This window comes from Alternaria novae-zelandiae, assembly GCF_023758075.1.
Source record: "Alternaria novae-zelandiae strain BMP 2774 chromosome Unknown scaffold_20, whole genome shotgun sequence".
In the NCBI taxonomy this organism is placed as follows: domain Eukaryota; kingdom Fungi; phylum Ascomycota; class Dothideomycetes; order Pleosporales; family Pleosporaceae; genus Alternaria; species Alternaria novae-zelandiae.
In genome coordinates this window covers 608521-627500 of record NW_026056980.1, presented here as the reverse complement: position 1 = coordinate 627500, position 18980 = coordinate 608521, and the positions used below count along the sequence as shown (strand labels likewise).

The window sequence follows — 18980 nt, the reverse complement described above, 5'->3', positions numbered from 1 at the left end:
AAGTAATCTCACCCGGCTGGTTTGTTCGCCTTGTTACCCCTTCCCCGACTCCGATCCCACTGGATGATTAATGCGAAATAGAATGAGAGCTCCAACGGCCGTATGGTCATCCATAGTGACCTCAAGCTCCGCCAACTTCTTCGATAACCTTCTTGAGATTCTTAATGTCATGCGCGAAACGACCCAGGAATAAGCCATCGACGCCTTCGGCAATCTTCGCAAAGGTGCCAGGGCCAGCACTTCCTCCGTAGACGATTCTTGTAGTGCCCGCTCTGCCAGCAGCCAGCTTCCTAAGCTCTTTCGTAACATTGACAACGTGGTCAGGGTCAGCGGGCTCCTTTGCGCCAATGGCCCAGACAGGCTCGTAGGCCAAAATTACCTCAGTATCGTCCGGGACCGCAGCCAGCACTGACATGACCTGGGGTTTGCACTCTTGTATAGCTGCTCCGACAGCTGCTGATGCGACACTGTGGTGCGTCTTCTCGCCAATGCACACCAGTGGTATGAGGCCGTTCCTCGCTGCTGCAGCGGCCTTCCTCGCGACCGTCTCCTCTGTCTCGCCGAATATGGCCCTCCGCTCCGCATGTCCAATCTCTACTATGCGCGCACCTGCCTGGCGCAGCACCAGTGGGCTGACCTCGCCGGTGTATGCGCCCTTGTCCTCCCACATGGTATCTTGGGCGCCCAGCATGATAGACGAGGACTCGAGGATGCGGGCAGATTCGGTGAGCGAGACGAAGTCCGGGATGACGAAGAGATCGATGCGCGAGTTCCAGGCGTCGCCGTCAAGTTGCAAGACGCCGCGGACGTAGGACAGGGTGCTGGGCAGGTCGAAGTACATTTTCAGCGAGACGCCGACAATGCGGCGGGGGCGCGTAATGGGCGGCATAGCTGCGGTCTGTGTATGTGTATGAGAGATGTTACTTGTAGAGTGTGTGGCAGCTTAACACACTCTTGCGCAACGATGATGATCCGGGGTTACCGCATAGGGTAAACCCGGGGAAGGGACAATTCGGCCACCAGCGGTGGAGGGGAGCTCGTGTGGGACGGGACACGTTTGTGGGGCTCCATGCCACATCCATTACCACATTCAATGCCACATTATAATATGCGCGCCTTGCGGCCTGCCCAAGCGCTCTCTGCATCTCCTGTGACGACGCGCGCCCACCGCATGCACATGTTACGTATAGCCACCGGATCGTCCAGTGGTGCCAGAGCAGCCATGGCAGACCGCCGAAGATGGGCCACGCTTGGCAGGGCTGGAGGGCTCCGATTGTGCCTCCGTACTGCGCTAACCGCTTCAACGTCCACCTGCTAAGGAAAACTGTACATCAACGCATCACTCACCTCCCGCCTACTGACCGACCGCAAGACAGCAGTGGTACATGTCGCGGACACTCGCAGATCGCTGGGCCCGCAAACGATACTTTGGATAGCTCGTCAACACCGCAGTACGCAGCATCCTTGCACATTGCCCGAATTCCACCGCGGGGTGCATATCTCTCATATACATTTCACTAACGTCGGGAGAATTGACGCAGACTCTACATTTTCCTCCCTCTTCTTTTTCTAGTTGTCCTACATCTGTCCATCATGCACATCTCTCAGAAACTCGCCCAGGCGCGGGAGGAGGGAAAGCCAACCTTCTCCTTCGAATTCTTCCCGCCCAAGACAGCGCAGGTACGCCGCACCCTGATGTCCCTGGCACAAGGAGCAGGAAGCTGATTTCATCTAGGGAGTCCAAAACCTCTACGACCGCATGGACCGCATGCATGGCTTCGGTCCACAGTTCATCGATCTCACCTGGGGCGCCGGTGGCCGCCACTCCAAGCTGACTTGCGAGATGGTCAAGGTCGCACAATCCGTCTACGGCCTCGAAACCTGCATGCACCTCACGTGCACCGACATGGAAAAGTCCAAGCTCGACGACGCCCTCCGCGACGCATACAACGCCGGCTGCACCAACATCCTCGCGCTGAGGGGAGACCCCCCGCGTGAGAGAGAAAAGTGGGAGGCGACGGCAGGTGGCTTCCGCTATGCCAAGGACCTCGTCGTATACATCAAGGAGAAGTACGGAAACCATTTCGACATTGGTGTGGCCGGCTACTCCGAAGGAAGCGACGACAATGACAACGTCGATGAGCTCATCGACCATCTCAAGGAGAAGGTGGACGCCGGAGGAACTTTCATTGTCACACAGATGTTCTACGATACCGACCTCTTCCTTGAGTGGGTCAGGAAGGTTCGTGCCAAGGGCATCGACGTTCCCATCATTCCTGGTATTATGCCGATTCACACATACGCGGCATTTTTACGCCGAGCTCAATGGACCAAGTGCAACATTCCCAAGAACTGGACTGAGGCATTGGAGCCTGTCAAGAATGACGACGTCGAAGTCCGCGAAGTTGGCAAGACTCTGGTCGCAGACATGTGCCGGCGGCTGATCGATGCTGGTATCATACATCTGCACTTGTAAGTAGGTGCTCGAGACTAGAAGATCGCCGACTAATTCCCACATAGCTACACCATGAACCTCGCACAAGCCACCCGCATGGTCCTCGAAGAACTAGACCTCCTACCAGACCCCGAGTCACCGCTAGAGAAGCCCCTGCCATGGCGGCCTTCCCTGGCCCTCAACCGACGCGACGAGAACGTGCGACCCATCTTCTGGCGCAACCGCAACCGATCGTACATCGCACGCACACAAGACTGGGATGAGTTTCCCAACGGTCGCTGGGGAGATTCTCGCTCGCCTGCGTTCGGTGAATTGGACTCGTATGGCATCGGTCTGAAGGGAACCAATGAGCAGAACATCAAGCTATGGGGCACACCAATGTCGATTAGGGATCTGTCCGAACTCTTCGTACGATACATGGAGGGAAAGCTCGACTCGTTGCCGTGGAGTGAGCAGCCCATCACGACTGAAGCTGGCTCCATCACCGATGATCTCATCGACCTGAACCGTCGTGGTTTCCTGACCATCAACTCCCAGCCTGCTGTCAACGGAGCCAAGTCTTCGGACCCTGTCTTTGGTTGGGGTCCACGCAATGGTTACGTCTACCAGAAGGCATACCTAGAAGTGTTTGTCTCTCCAGAGCACATTTCGGAGATCATCACACGTCTCGAGCGCGACCCTGAGTTCACATACTACGCGGTCAACAAGGACGGCGACTTGAAGACGAACGCTCCCAACGAAGGACCAAATGCTGTTACTTGGGGTGTCTTCCCAGGCAAGGAGATTGTGCAGCCAACCATTGTCGAGACAGTCAGCTTCCTCGCCTGGAAGGACGAATTCTACCGTCTCGGACAGCAGTGGGCCAACTGCCATGCTGGTGTCAGTCCTTCACGCTACGTGATTCAGGATGTTGTAGACACCTGGTACCTCCTGAACATCGGTGAGTATATTCGCTTGATCGTTACGCTACTTCAACTAACATATCTTTGCAGTTCACAACGACTTCCACGCCACTCGCGGCATCTTCCCCATCTTCGACGGATTAGAAGTCAAGGACATGGACAAGCCCCTGGTCGACCCCAACAGCGTTGACGTGCCTGGCACAAACGGAGAGGAAGCGAAGCCAGTCAACGGCGAAAGCAACGTGAACGGCACAAACGGCGAGAAAGTTGGACCTCGCAAAGAAGAGAACCCAAGTCTCATCGACGCTGCCAAAGCAGCCGCTGTCGAGGTCACCAATGGCATGAGGAGCCTTGCAATGTCCAACTAGGCTTGCATAATCCGATATGACACCCGGTCTCACTGTATTCAACACAACAAGACCCAACTCTTGAGGAGCTTCTCTCGGACAATCTCCACTTTCACTTCGGTCTTCAACAACATACGCAACAGAGTCCCTTTTTCAACAGGACTCTTGCACTTCAACAAGCGCAAAAGATTCTCCGACTCTTCATATCTGGGCGCAAATTTGGTTATAATAGGTTACTTTCAAAAAAAGTGAAAGCATTACAAAGCATAAGCATATGCATCTGGGAGGCGTCAATTCAACCCGACGACCGTCACGCAAAAAATACAGATTATGGTGCCGGAACCCTAAAAAAGTTCAAGAAGCATAGTTAGTGAAGGAGGAAGAGGATGGTGATGTAGGCTTGGCCTGCCTTTTTGAGATACCCGATTGCTGCCCTCAACGGCGGCGGTCAATTTTGATGATTTACGTTCTTTAACATTGTGGTATATAGGTTGTTGACATAGATAATTGCATCTTATCTTCACCTTTGATATCTAGCCGAGTTCATCGAAGACACTGGAGAACATGGTGTGGAAGTGAAGCTTGTGCTGAGATAATTTGTTTGTTTGTCATTCTACCATATGGGCAAGTATGATTTCTTTGTAGTAAAGTGAATGTGTAAAGTATTTTGACAAGAATCGAAACCAATCGCGCCATCAAGACGTCTTCATCCCGCCTTTCCTTTCCTCCGATCATCCAAATGTCAAGGGGGTATCGGGCATCTAAGCACCAATTCCACTTCCAGCACCCTCACCCTCACCAGCTCCAGCACCCTCTCCATCTCCCTTACCACCGCCAAACAATCCACCAAGCCAGCTCCACCAGCCACCAGACCCGTTGTCACCACCAGGACCCTGCTGTCCATCCTCCTGACCAGGCAGTTCAGGCATACCAGTTGGCTTGGGTCCACGCGTCATCGTCTCCATGGTAGTAGGCAGACCAGGCATGCCCGTACCAGGAAGACCGGGGAAACCACCAGATCCACCAGGCATACCAGTCGGCATAGGGAAAGAAGGGAGGTCCGTCGGGAAACCACCTGGTCCACCCGGTCCACCAGGTCCCTCAGGCGCACCAGTAGGCAAACCGGGAAATCCGCCTGTAGGCGCTGGGAAACCGCCGCCAGGAGCATCGGTGGGAGTGGGTAGTCCCGGGAAACCTCCTGGGCCTTCTTCACCGCCGCCGGATGGGGACTCAGTGGGAGTAGGTGCACCACCGCCGTTCTCGGGGTCTGCGAGCGAGAAGCTGGGGAGGGGCAGGTCGCCGCCTTGGCGCGGGGCGAGCTGGTAGTCGATGGCTAGGTTGCGGGCGGCGCGCGCGCGGACGGGCCAGGAAGGGGGCATGTTGCTGGAGCCGCCTGGACCGCCTGGGAAGCCGCCGGTGGGCATGGGCATGGGGAAGCCGGGGGGTGTTGGGGCTCCAGTGCCCATGGGGGGGCCCATGGGAGGGAATCCGGGGGTTGGTGCGCCCATGGGAGGAGCACCGGATGGAGGGCCCATGGGGGGGAAGCCTGGGGTTGGTGCGCCCATAGGGGGGAAGCCTGGGGTTGGGGCACCCATAGGGGGGAAGCCTGGGGTTGGGGCACCCATTGGAGGGAAGCCAGGTGTTGGTGCACCAGTTCCCATGGGAGGACCCATGGGAGGGAAACCTGGGGTGGGAGAGCCCATTGGTGGCATGCCCATGGAAGGGAAGCCAGGAGGAGCTTGAGGAGGTGCCTGACGGGTGTCCTTGGTGCCGAAGATGGCGTCGAGGTAGTCGCCGAAGGGGGCGGCGGCAGCGCTGCTCGAGAGAGCGAGGACAACGGGGACGGAGTACTTCATCTTGATAGTTGTAGTGTAGAAAAGTCCGTGTGGATGTTTTGAGGCTGAAGTTGTTGAAATGTAAAGATAGTGGCTCAGCCAAAAAGAATGTATATACCACTAGGATATCTAGAGAGTGAACTTGGGTAGAGCAAAGAAAGGCCTGCCCGAAGCGTAAGAGAGGGAAGAAGAGAGAGAGTGCTGGACAACTGATCTGTGAAGAACTGTGTTGATGATCCTACAAACTCAGGCCAGAGAGCCCTACATATATATTCTTCTGTTTCGTTTCGGAGATTTCCAGGCCATGATCTACCCATGATCAACCACTCAATTCATCTCAAACCAGCATACCCGCGGGCCCGCCGCCCCCAGATTGCCCAGTCGTTTGAAGTTGCTGGAGCTGGGAGAATCACTATGAGCAAGCGTCTGTGCGCCCACCTGCTAGTTACAGATAAGATCGATCAAGACATTGCGAAGACGCGGCGGCGCGGGCTTGGTAGGTCAATCTCTGCAGGTCTAGCCAGGAAGCGCGTCTGCATGGCCTGATTCGTAAATTGTAGTATGGGGATTTCATGCCGATCGCTGTGGAGTTTCATGACCTTCTCCAATGGAATCGTTGTGCGCGCTATAAAACAAAGATGTAAACAGGTGGGTGACAAGGGCCAAGTCGGTAATTTGCGTAAAAGCAAGGCTGCGATGGCCATGGATAGATTGGGTAGAAAGCCAACATGTTTCGAGGGAGAGGTCGAGATGCGAGCGGGAGGGCCGATCGCATGTTGATGGTAGTGGTGGGTCTGTTTCAGGCGTACGCGTACCTCGACGCCAAGAGGGCATGTCGCTAGCTGATTGGCGCAACCAGATGCCGACCATGGTTGCTCTGTAACAGGAACGGGCACATCGTCTACTTGAGCATCGGGAGACCTGCTTGGTGTTTGAAATGTAGTAACGGCGTGATGTGTGACGTACTGCCGTGCGGGACGCAGACCTCGGCAATGAACTACGTCAGGCATCCAGAGGCATCGGATCATATCCATCCAATTCTCCTTGCAGCATATCCCCAGCCACTCAACAGTGCGGTCACACCTGTGAAGGCGATCAACGCGCCATATCCGCTGCCATAAGCAAAGCCTGCACTCCAATCACCAGCATGTAACAATGCTTCTGAGAGCGGGCCACTGCACAAGTTGCCTACTCCTTTCCCAGCCGATAGACATGCCCATACGAAGCCAGAATCCGCGCCTCTGCGCTTCTTTTGAGTGTCTGCGACAATTGCACTCCAGGCGCTCGATTGACAGCCAGCAAAGGCACCGTAGACAATGCAGAACATGTACAATGGCGCTAGTGATGTAGAGAACCCCCAGAGGAGAAATATGCCGACAGTTGACCCCAGTGCAGAGACCATAAGGCAGGTCGTGACATGGTACTTGTCGGTAGCGATACCCATGCATAGACATCCGACAAACGCAGCGGCGTTGACGAGGATGATAGTGACGGTACTTTCGATGCTACCTGCGCCAATGGACCGAGCAAAGGTAGGCAGGTAAATTGCTGGTAGGAAGAAGCCAAGACTTTGGATGATGTTGCCGGATTGCAGGATGAGATAATTCGAACATGTCCAGAACGATAGATCAAACCCTCTTGACTGCGATGTTTGCGATAGTGGAAGACGAGGCTTGAAGAAGAAGACTATCGGAAAGTTGAGGGCCACGAAGCTGAGCGCACATACTCGGAGAGTCGTTCGAAACCCGTATGAGTGTAGAAGCCATTCGAGTATAAGAGGGAGGATGGCCCCGCTCAATCCCAGGCCAGCCATGGTGGCTCCGTAGGCAAAGCCTCTTCTGCGTACCCACCACTCTTCAATGTTGAAGAGAATTGGAGTCCATGCGAGGCCGCCGCCGAGTGCGTATAAGATGCCTTGAGTGACTATCAGGTGCGTTACGCTCGTTGACAGCGATCCAAGACCCAAGGAGAGGCAAACAACAACTAGACCAACTGGTGTGGCCCAGATGCGGAATTTGGGAAAGTATTTGAGCACGGCGAACCAGAACGCGATGTCCATGTACATGATGCCCTGGAGAAGGTTAGAATGGTACTCGGTAATGATTCCTACAACATACCATTGCGCAAGCGCCAACCACGGCGATGTTGCTTTGACCAGAGAACTCCTCACTGGTAGCATAGTATTCTTGGAAGACACCATAGCAGGAAGGAAACCCCCAGATCATGGCTTCAAGCATGAAGCAAGCGAACAGGCAGAGCCAGGCATCCTTACCACCATCGGTGGGCGGAAGGGAGAAGCCATCGTCACTGTTGAGACGTTGATCGTCATGTTCGTGTTGGCGTAGTATTTCGATATCCGTTGTCGCCGCCGAAGGCTGCTGTGGGTAAGTGGTCAAATCGACCTGGGTGCTATGGGTTGAAGCCATTGAGTGCTCGAATTTGATGCCGAATCGATGGCAGCAGACTCATACTTATTTACAGTCTCCATGGTATGTTGAGATAAGTAGCGACGGCGTTAGCTTCGGAATCACTTGTAGGGCGTGCTCGATGTACGGTCGAGTGGGGCTCTGAGGCCCTGGGCCCGTCGGAAAGCGCAAAAGTCACGACAAGAGCCCGACTGCGGAGCCATGATGACTCAGTCTAATGTCCAATCCGATATGGATTGTACGGGTAGTACTGGCGCTCAGCCCGATGTGGTGTTTTGGTGCTCGTCTGCATATGGAGAAGCGAGGGTGGATGACTCTTGGGATGATGCAGGGGCGCCCGGGCGGGAAGCGGAATTGTAGCGCGACGCGACTTGTGGATTGACGCGCCTTGACCAGCGCTTTCACCATCTCGAAACGTTTGGCGCATACGACCATCACGATGCATTCCCAATAACGAATAGCCATCAACTATACATACACGATAACATAACGCCCTAATTACCGCCATGGACGAATCGCCACGATCTTCTAAGCGGAGAAAGCTCGACACCCCGAAGCGCACCGAATCGAGCCCGTCAACAAAGCCGTCAACGAGAAAAGCCTCCGGCAGGCTTGCAGCCCGAACTACGACGAATACAAACGGCGATTCTGTAGAGAATGTGGAGAAGAAGCCAGCGCCAGTGCGTAAAGGTCGGGCGCTGAAGGGCGCAACAAATGGCACTGCGACAAAGCGTGCGGCAGAAGAAGAGATTGACATCTACGATGACATTGAGGGTGCATTGAACTTCGAAATATCCTCACGACCAACGCGGGTCCGCAAACCTTCGCAAAAAGCGCTCAAAGAGAACACCCCAATCGCGGCGCAGGACAAGGAGGAGACACAAACAAACACTCCACCGAAGCGAGGAAAGGGGCGACCTACGAAGGCGGAAGCCGCAAGTCGGGCCGCTTTGAAAGAGGCATCGACGGATGCCATCACACCTGCCAAAGGCGCAAAACCTGTACGGAAGCCAGCAGCGTCGGCGCGCAAACCAGCTGCCCCACGAGCGAGTGCGCGCAAGAAGAGAGACCCTAGTCCTATCCCCGAGGAGGATGAGACGGATGAGCTGCAGAACGAAACCAAAGCCGCTAAGACCTCGAAGCCACGCTCCGTACGAAAGCCGGCTACCAGTACACGAAAGAAGGCAGCAGTGACAGAACCCGAGTCGGAAGAGGCAGTCGCAGCCACGCCTTCCAAGTCCACCAAGCGACGAAAACCAGCAGCAGAGCAAACGACCATACCGGAAAGCGAGGACGAACTCGGCGATGGCTCTCCCACAAGCAACAGGAAGCTTACTGCTAGTGCACGGAGACGCTTCAACCGCACCGATCATGTCGCCAACAACGATGAGGAGCGCTGGTCGAATGCGGAAGAACAGGTCAATGGTCATGATGAGGATGATATGGAGGTAGATGGGAACAGCATCTTGGACAGTTTGCTGGATCCCACGGAACCCAGTCCCTTCAACAAGCCTACATCAGCACAAAAGGAGGAGAAGCTCGCTGTATCGGCCATCTATAGCGATATTGCACCAGGCCGCGAGCTTGACCTCTTAAAAACAATCGTCATGGAGCGCATCACCGGTAAACGCCCATCCCCCCTGGTGGGCTTAGACGAGGAGTACAAGTCTGTGCACCAACTTGTCGAGCACACTATCACTGCTGGCGAGGGCAACTCGATGCTGGTCATCGGAGCCCGGGGTAGCGGAAAGACTGCGCTGGTGAATAAAGTCCTTTCTGAAGTTTCCAAAGATAACGGCGGCCAATACCATGTCGTCCGACTGAACGGTTTTGTCCACACAGACGACAAGATTGCACTCCGTGAGATCTGGCGCCAGCTAGGAAAAGAGATGGATATCGAAGAGGACGGCAGCGGCCCGGGAAAGAACTACGCAGATACACTAGCAACGTTGCTCGCTCTGCTTTCTCACCCATCCGAACAAACCGGGGAGGTAACTGACGAAGTCGCCAAAGCCGTCGTTTTCGTCATGGACGAGTTTGACCTGTTCGCTCAACATCCCCGCCAGACGTTACTCTACAATCTCTTCGACATCGCACAGTCACGAAAAGCGCCTATCGCAGTTTTGGGACTGACAACACGCATCGACGTGACTAATAGTCTCGAGAAGCGTGTCAAGAGTCGCTTCAGTCACCGCTACGTGCATCTCAGACTGGCAACGACGTTTACCGCGTTCCAAGAAACATGCAAAGCGTGTTTGTTAATACAACCTGAACAACTGAGCGTCGAGGAACGAGGTATACTAGAAGGTGGCACCAAGACTACGCCAGCCAGGAAGGGGAAGAAGGGCGACACGAAAGAAGACGCACTATCCCAATGGAACAACAACATCTCCGTAAGCCCATCCACCCTCCATAGTATCCATCCACAACCCAGCTAACCTTCCTACAGAAACTCTTCTCAACCCCCACCTTCCTAACACAACACCTAGCCCCAACCTTCTACCTCTCGAAATCCGTCCCCAAAATCCTAACCACCTTCCTCCTCCCCACCGCCACCCTCTCCCCAACCACGCCCTTCACACCCACCACCACCCTCTCCTCCCCGGACTCAAAACTCACCCTCATCCCCTCCCTCTCCCAGCTCTCCCTCTCCCTCCTCATCGCCGCCGCGCGTCTAGACATCATCCACGACTCCGACACATGCAACTTCAACATGGCCTACGACGAATACGTCACCCTCGCCAGCCGCGCGCGCATTCAATCGGCGGCAGGCGGGCTGAGTAGTAGTTCTGGTGCGAGTAAAGTGTGGGGCAAGGATGTGGCGAGGCGCGAGTGGGAGGGGCTTGTGGAGTTGGGGTTGTGCATGCCGGTTTTGACGGGAGGGGCTGTGGGTGCGTTTGGGATGGTTAGGTGTGATGTTAGTTTGGAGGAGGTGGGGGAGGTGTTGAGGGGGGTTAGGGGTGGGGATAAGGGGTTGGAGAGGTGGTGTCGGAGTATTTAATTGAAGAGTGCAAGAAAAGGACGGTTGGTCTGGATAAAATGGTAGATGAGGATGGATTGTTGTCATGAATAGCATAGCGGGATGGGGTTGGGTGGGTTGTTGTTTTGATAGGCATGGCATAGCATAGCGGGTTGGCGTATTCACGTTGTGAAGAGAAGGAGTACAGCAACAGATCACGTTTGTAAGATAAGTATAGATCGTATATTATCATTTCAACATTGATTACGTTGCTCATTTTCCCCTCCACGCTTTACAGCCTCCACAACACCCTCCTAACACCCCCAATAACTAGCCCACCGACTCTTCCCGCCCAACACCCCCACAAACTCCCTCGCCACAACCCTACTCGTCTGCTCACTCGGATGCAACGGATCAAACCACATGAAACTATCCGGACTATCCGTGCTCGTACAATTACTTCCCTGCTCATCACAAAGACTCTCCACTCCTTGGACATTCAACGGCGCGCCCGTCCCGTTCAGATAGCTAGATGGGTTATAGTACATATCCGTCATGAGCGCGTTGACGTCAAAGGAAGCTACCTTGGCGTCTTCCCAGCGCTCTTCAATCTCCGCGGCAAAGGGCGTGCGGTAGGCGTAGACTTGGTTGAGAGCTGCGACTGTGTTTTGCATGCGGCCATGAACTTCTGTTAGGTTTTTCCCGGGGGTATCGGGGTAGTATTGTGTTGATTGGAGGCCGCCTTCGCCGGGTCGTTGGTACTGAGGGAGCAGGTTCAGCGGCGCAAGATTCATAACAACAAAATACCGGCCGCCGTTTTCGTACAGGCGGTCGATTTGCGAGTATACGCAGTCCATGTAGTCGGCTACGGTTTTGTTCGGGGATTGGCTGTCGGTCAGGAAGGCGCCGTTGCCGAGGTCGTTGGTGCCGATCCAGATTCCGTAGACGGTGGAGGAGGGCTTGCCGGTGAAGAATTGCGTGCCGTTGGATGTGGTGGCTGTGGAGTCGGCGAGGAAAGCCGGGAGTTCGTAGCCTGCGATGTCGGGGAAGGGGGCGTCGATGGCGGAGAAGTAGCGGGGCGTTATTTCGTTGGAGCATACGGCGCCTGAGACGGCGTAGTTGTAGAGGTTGGTTTTGGAGTAGATGCTGGCGTAACGCGCCCATGAGAGACCGCCCGAGGCTGTTGCTAGACCCTGGTGTTTTTAGCACAAGTTGATAGGCAATTATGCTTGACGATTGACTTACCACAGGCTGTTGCCATGCCACAGGTGGTGCAGAACCATTGTTGTTGATGAAGTATCCCAATCGGTTCTCATCCGTGTAACTATCGCCAAACGTCACCAACGTCTTGAACTTCCCATCGCGCCAGCCCCCTGCGACTCCGCCAGTAATGGCTAAATTAGCGACGAGCAATCGAATCGACCAAGAAGACACCATTGCGAGATAGCCAATTTGTCGTCAACAAAATCTGCGCCGAGAAATACACAGGTACTTATATCACTAAGCCTGTGGAGGCGGGCGGGACTTCTCCAAAGCACTAATCATTCCTTTCCGCCGATACATGGGGCTAAACCAGGTCGGCAAATATTTCATGATGAATTGCAGCTGGTACGCGGGGAAATTGGGGACGCGAGCCCGGTTGTTCATGGAAATGATGCCGGTCGCGGGAGCTATACGCTTTACGGGTGTGGACGGTCTGGGATCAGGCTAAACAGGTGTGCATTTCGATCCGAGGCTGGTGTCGATGAACCGGAGATTGAAACCTGGGCCAATAACAAACACGTCGCATTCTTGACATGAACTTGCATTGACCGTGGTCTTTGTGTTGATGTTTGTCGGCGATACACTGACAGCTTTCGATCTGTGATGCTCGATATGTCATCGCTAATTTACGCGCCGGATTGTCATCCTAAGGCACCGTTGCGACCATCCATGAATGCGTTGAGATCACACGTGGCCGGTGGGTCTGGGGCAGACTAGATCTGGGGATGTGTAGTGACGTCGTTGTTGCTTCATAACGTTCTGGTGTGTCGGTCGGTTGCCGCCGAGCGTGCTTAATGTTCCTCCAGCCGAGGTCTCGATGCACAAAACCCGGGATCGCAGTGAGAACCAGAGTTCGGCGAGATGAGCGAGATTATTGTATGCCGCATGTCGTTCACACTAGTTCATGTGTACAGTCTGCTGAGGTACGAAGGGCACATTTCAATGTCGAAGTTCTTGCTCGGACACTTCGTGGAAGGGGTGCATTAGAAGAATGGCGCAAGTAAGTGTTGGCCTGTCTCATCGGAAGATGGCCCGATCGTGTGTTGTCTTTATATGCTTCTTCTGGAGCTGAAGGCCGAGGATTTGTTTTTCCTGGTACATTTTCGATCTGTCGCTAGGATGCTCAGATCGTGTACTGAATGCGGATCGACATTCTGACGAGACAACTTTTGTGCACGCCAATACTGACATGGAGGTGTCTCGCCTCGAAGCCGTTGGTTCCTTGACCGTGCCCGCTTCCCCGGTGCACGCGTCTTGGGCAGGCTATCGCTGGTGGATGCGTCTAACCATATTGGATCAAAGCACTCGATAGTCCAACGTCGATAGCGGTAGTGCTGAGATGGGAACAACACCGTATAGAGTTTGTAGCGAGAAAGCAGAGACTTCATGTAGCGGAAACTTCGGCAAGCCGAAGCCCGACACAATTGAGGGGACTCGATGCCGATGAAGCGGCATTCGGCTGTCTCGTCGCGAAGTCGCAAAGGCGTTGGCGTCTAGCCAGGAAAGCGCCCCATTAGAGCGCGTATCTCGGTACCAGACTGTCGGGGAACTGGGCTGCAGAGAAGGGGAGAGGTACCGATTAGACCCCATCTGCATCGGACGGCTGTGTTTACGCCCCTTCCTTCTCGATCCGTGGGAGCAAAGACGCAATCTCGACGGTTGACGTAGGTGGTGTTGATCTCGGGAGCGTGGTGGTTCCTTCCTCACGACGAACCCTCACTCTTCGGGGCCTCTAGCGTCCCATAGCCTGGTCCCTGTTCAGTCGCCCCACCTTCCCTCGTGTGTTTGACCCTCTTTACCTTTCCAAATTCTCATCCTCATTCCATCTGTGCATGTATCGCAGCACCCGTGCCGATGCTGTGCTCCCCTGCTGCATACCATCTACCGATTCGCCCCATCTTCTGTTTGACCAGCAGTCCCTCATCGCGGTCTGGAGCTGACTATTTGCAATGGGAACAGCTTCCACGATGCTACAATCACGCGCCGGTCTCCTTGTCATCAACTCGACAGATCCGTGGTGGCATAGCACGGCAGCACCGCTGCGTCGACCAAAGGAATAGCTCCTGCAATCGGCGCCGTCTCTTGGCCGGAGGCAGTGACGAATGTGCTTCTGGTTTCCCTTGAGTTGAGAAGCTTGAAGGAACGGAAGGCACGACTGGAACCCTCACCACGAATTCTAACCTGGAACTGTGAATGTTGGGAGGACGTTTGAAGTGCACATCAGCCCGGCTAGTTTGAGAGTAGCCTGTTGACAGCTACTGGATGAGGTACAGTCGCATTCACTACCCGAATCTGAGCATACAAGTCTGACTACTACAGGAAGAATCTCTCTCTACCGCCTATGTCGACCGACCCTCTACACCTCGTGGGTGCACAAGCTGCACTATCATACGTCCTGCGGCATCTACTATACGCTATGTAGCCCACATTGATGCGAGACAACGCACACGATATCACCGAGTGCTCTTCCGGCCCCTGGCAACATACCTAGAAGCGGATTAGACATACTCCATAAAACAGGACGGGTCATCATTACAACTCAATGTATAGGTTCAGTTCCACATTCTGGAGCTCCGCACGAACTTCCTGCATAAGGTCTTCGAATCTCGCAGCTGTCCAGCCCAGTTTCGATGTGAATGGCCACAGCCCAAGTGACTCAAGGAGGTCACCAATCATCTGGACGGATGACGCGTAGTCAGCACAGATCCGCCTTCCACAACTGGGACGCATACGTACTTCGACAGAGTCTCTACCGATGCTAGCTTGGGTCTCATCTGTATCCACTGTCAGTACTGCTCTTCAGTAGGATGTTTCGGAGTACTGGGTGATGGCCAACCGCAGTGAAAGATCCATTCCCTCCCACGATCGGACAACATTCAACGTTGGAACACAACGGGAGACTTACTTTTCGACCAGTCACCTATGTGAAGCTGCACTATGTCGACTTCGACGTCTCGATATCTGTTGTCGAGCAACAGCCGCTTCAATCGTCGACCTATCCGCGGGTCACGGTCCATGTCCGCCATGGCGCCCTGGTATTCCTGCCACCATCTTCGCACAGCATTCTGGTCCGTAAGACGTCCATTGTGTGATTGGATAATCGGCAAATACTCCATTATCTGCACCCAACCTCCCGGCCGTAGCAATAACCTCATATCTCTGATGTATCCATTCCATCTGCCGCTCTTAATGCCTGGAAACACGAACCGCGAGTGGATGAGATCGTAGTGATTCGCTTTGAATATTTCGGGATCACGAAGAGGATCGTTGAGGTTATGAGCGACCAGGTCTAGGTTCTCGGGTCGGTCCATCTGCCTAGACATGGGACGACTGCTCAGTCTTCGTACCCGCATGCCCTATGTACAGGCTTAACTCACATGGGGAAGATATCAAGAGCAGTTACCTGAGACTGTCAACACGCTACGATCGATACGAGCCACATTGGAAGCACCAATCTCATCTTATATGGCTGTCATGGGGTCAAGTACGCACCTCACAATCCTCAAACTCATCTGCGCATTGGACAGCCCAGTCTCCACCGCCGTAGCCGCACTCCAATATCGCTTCGGGCTCCCCAACTGGTATTCGAGGGGAGAACAGTCCATCGCCGAAGATACGGGACACAATTTCGTGCTGAGCTGTCAGTCTGCTCTCTTCGCGGTCGTCGAAGGCCACCGGGGCGTAGTAGACACCCTCGTCGAGGGATGTTCTTTGGAACTCTCGGCCGTGGACGCTAACTGTTTCTGTATCTTCGCTCATTGTCACTCACGTCTCGAAGAACACGGCGGGATACGCAGGCAATAACAAACGATGGAACGGGCGGCCCAAGACGAGTTGTGGTGTATGATGGCGATGATGCGGACCTCATGGAAACAGCACGACGATAGCCCGACGCTGTAGACTTTGCGATCTGCATATCGCTGTGAGCTGGCAACAAGCTCGGCAAAGGCGCAAAATTATCCGATATCGTGGCGAGAGGAAACGTCACTAAAAGCAGGCTGACGAAGTGGCCGCAAGTCTCGAATCACGAATGACCAAGGTTGATCACATTCGCTCTCCATAAAACCAGGCGCTATCTCTCCAGCTTGCTTCTGAGCATCAGGATAGTCCCCACGATTCGGTGACATATGTAGCTAGGGAGGCTACTGCATCGGCGGGAGCAACATCCGTTTTGGAAGGCGGAAAGATGAGCAGATCGTTTCACTGCTTCCATTCAACATCCTACTCGCTAAGAGTCGGATCAAAACGAGGCGTGTCGCCACTGCGGACTGGCAATCAGGGGTCCACGTCTCCCGTACAAAAGACCCATCCGAAGGCCTTCACAGTCATACTGCTACGAAGCATCATCAGATCTCACATCTGGCTCGTTGCAATTCTTGACACATCGGCATATGTGGTAAGTGTTCAGCGTCAGGTGAGACAGGGGCAGGCCCACCTCCGCCTACCTGGATTTTCTTCACTAGGACATCTTTGCTACTCATGTTAGACAAAAATGCCACCGGAAGCAATTCCGCTGCACCAGAAGCGATTCGCCGTGAAGGCAAGCATTGCTTGCGCTAGTGTATAGATTCGGTCGTTGATGGGCACGTGGTGCATGCCCGGACGGATGGCCCCGCTGACAGTCTTCTCGAAAAACGACACCGCTGACATGGCCTCGGGATACAGGCCCATCAAAGCCAAGCCACAACGTCATTCCTGTGGCTGTTGGACGTGTACGTTATGACTGGACGCAGCGCCTAGGGGTTCCCATTGTCGCCACGACTATCAGAATCTTCGATGGTTGACAGGCCAGGTGTTGCAACCATGCTGCCCTGTGCGTTCATTGATCCATGGATCTTAACATCACAGCTGCCGGTTGATAACTATAGGCTTAGTGTAGCCTACTCTCGGCCAGCTACATGTTTAGGCAGAGAGCATGCCGCGCAATATTCTCCGACTTTCTTTAACGTAAGGACGACAACTTCACACGGCGCCGATGGTTTCGTGAGGGAAACAGCCAATCAACACCTCCGCATCACAGCCCACGCACATTCAATGGATGCAATAGATGCAATGGAAACTCCACATGTATGCAAAGACGCACAGTCGTCGGAGACGGACCAAGCCCCCCACGCGACTTTTGGCCTGTCGAGATGTATACGGTTTGTTGACGCGACACTCGTTGTCATTTGATCACTCAGGGGCGCCAAACTCTGGATAACGCTGATTCCAGAGGCGTTCTAGCAAAAATGTAGCCTTCAGATGTCGATTCCGACCAGAAATCAACAGGCATTTGTTTCGTGACAAGAGAAAAGTTCATCCGACCCGGACCAAGCAAGGAAGATGAGACGCACGGGTTACACCCACCCGCATCTGTGGGGGTTTCGTGCCCACAATCGCACATCGAAAATCTACATCTATATGATTCTTGAGGCTGGTATGTCGACGATGATTACTACTCCTATAACGCCTCCTCGCGAGCTTTTCCCATTCCGTATTCGGCTATGTCATCGACTCCGATGCATTAGAAAGTAGTGCATCATATAGGCACCACAAGCAGAAACTTTTCAACAATTTCACCTACACCGGAAGAATTCGCGGCTTGTTCCTACGAGAAACTCTTGAGCACCTGCGTCGACCGAAAAACGCGACTCAAAGAGATGCGAAATTTATTTCCGGCCACAAACTGAGCAGAATATCGTCGTCTGCCTCACTATACAATATCCGTCATGTGGTAGTCGGTGTGATGTCGGTCATGGTAGCGTCCGGCGCACATTCCCCTGCTCAGCGTCTACAAGTCTTTGACTCCGCTAATTCGGCGCCTTACACCTCTACTCAATGACAGTAATAAAACACGGCATGTAATAGGTGCACTACAGAAGATCTCAACGCTCGGTAAGGTAGGTACGCGAATACTTACAGCGGTCAAGTCCGTCAACGGGCCGAACCGCGCATGATGGGAGCCAGCGTAGCAAGAATGGTACCCAGGACGCTCATGTACGAAAGCGCTGTGGAGTCTCTCGGCCTTGACTTTGAGCGAGCGAGCAAATGGCCGGCAACAAGCGGTGACGATGAGGGTCTGGATCCGCGTTGCCTTCGGCATGGTGCAGATGCTGAGTGGGTTGCAATGATCCTGGAGGAGAATCGTGTTTGCAAAGGATCGATGATGTCGACTGTGCTTAGTCGGGTGATAAGGTTTGGGCCTGGCGTGTGGGTATTTGACTTCGCGGGCTTGCTGCGCTTGAATAGCAAGCCTAGAACAAGACCAAAGTTCAACAGCAGGCTTTACATTATTCCATTCAGCGACGTTCAGTAGATCGAAGTCAACCAGAATGCCATCACGCAGCACGAAGAGGTCTACGAGCTCTTCTGTACTGGATATACTACTGTTGCTAGTGGTTCATTCAGGGTATTGTTCGGGTAGGACGCCCATCTTTTGGTGACACGACCAAGAAGAAGAAACCATCACTTCCAGTGCATGGTACAGCTGTGATGGAAAGACACATCCGCCATCGCATCTGTTCCGTTCCCAATGCACCACAATATCGCGATATCTAGGACGCGTACGATGCGTGTTCGGGCCTCACGCGGCGCATTTCGCAGCCCCACATCCGCTCAAGAATCATCATCTCATCGAACTTCTTCAGCCAAAATTGCACGCTCTGGATATGCGAGTGTGAGATTGCGCACTTTCTAATCACTATCATGTGATACCCCGGACTCGTCCAGCTGATGATGGGGTGCAAGACGCGGACATGTGAAAGCGTGAGGTGCACGGTGCGCAATCCCCACACATGACCAACTGCCGTCGGGA

At 54.0% G+C, this 18980-nt stretch overlaps 7 protein-coding genes across 7 annotated transcripts; 2 read left to right on the top strand and 5 right to left on the bottom strand.

The window, feature by feature from the left end:
* Positions 1-121: 121 nt before the first annotated feature.
* On the bottom strand, positions 122-889 carry J4E88_008739 (uncharacterized protein; the record flags this gene model as incomplete). Its single annotated transcript, XM_049402348.1, has 1 exon — positions 122-889. The coding sequence occupies one exon, from the start codon at positions 887-889 to the stop codon at positions 122-124; it is 768 nt and encodes a 255-aa protein (XP_049252019.1).
* A 704-nt stretch (positions 890-1593) lies between these two features.
* On the top strand, positions 1594-3725 carry J4E88_008738 (uncharacterized protein; the record flags this gene model as incomplete). Its single annotated transcript, XM_049402347.1, has 4 exons — positions 1594-1680; positions 1736-2472; positions 2521-3395; positions 3448-3725. The coding sequence occupies 4 exons, from the start codon at positions 1594-1596 to the stop codon at positions 3723-3725; spliced, it is 1977 nt and encodes a 658-aa protein (XP_049252018.1).
* Positions 3726-4465: 740 nt separating this feature from the next.
* On the bottom strand, positions 4466-5560 carry J4E88_008737 (uncharacterized protein; the record flags this gene model as incomplete). The annotated part of the gene is made up of 2 exons (XM_049402346.1): positions 4466-5519; positions 5556-5560. The coding sequence occupies 2 exons, from the start codon at positions 5558-5560 to the stop codon at positions 4466-4468; spliced, it is 1059 nt and encodes a 352-aa protein (XP_049252017.1).
* A 1003-nt stretch (positions 5561-6563) lies between these two features.
* Positions 6564-8027, bottom strand: J4E88_008736 (uncharacterized protein; the record flags this gene model as incomplete). The annotated part of the gene is made up of 3 exons (XM_049402345.1): positions 6564-7610; positions 7657-7914; positions 8019-8027. 3 exons carry the CDS (start codon positions 8025-8027, stop codon positions 6564-6566), a joined length of 1314 nt encoding a protein of 437 aa, XP_049252016.1.
* Positions 8028-8471: 444 nt separating this feature from the next.
* J4E88_008735 (uncharacterized protein) lies at positions 8472-10966 on the top strand (the record flags this gene model as incomplete). The annotated part of the gene is made up of 2 exons (XM_049402344.1): positions 8472-10358; positions 10415-10966. 2 exons carry the CDS (start codon positions 8472-8474, stop codon positions 10964-10966), a joined length of 2439 nt encoding a protein of 812 aa, XP_049252015.1.
* Positions 10967-11308: 342 nt separating this feature from the next.
* J4E88_008734 (uncharacterized protein) lies at positions 11309-12469 on the bottom strand (the record flags this gene model as incomplete). Its single annotated transcript, XM_049402343.1, has 4 exons — positions 11309-11316; positions 11379-12117; positions 12170-12297; positions 12463-12469. The coding sequence occupies 4 exons, from the start codon at positions 12467-12469 to the stop codon at positions 11309-11311; spliced, it is 882 nt and encodes a 293-aa protein (XP_049252014.1).
* Positions 12470-14719: 2250 nt separating this feature from the next.
* On the bottom strand, positions 14720-15946 carry J4E88_008733 (uncharacterized protein; the record flags this gene model as incomplete). Its single annotated transcript, XM_049402342.1, has 4 exons — positions 14720-14863; positions 14924-14961; positions 15093-15543; positions 15680-15946. The coding sequence occupies 4 exons, from the start codon at positions 15944-15946 to the stop codon at positions 14720-14722; spliced, it is 900 nt and encodes a 299-aa protein (XP_049252013.1).
* Between the last annotated feature and the right edge of the window lie 3034 nt (positions 15947-18980).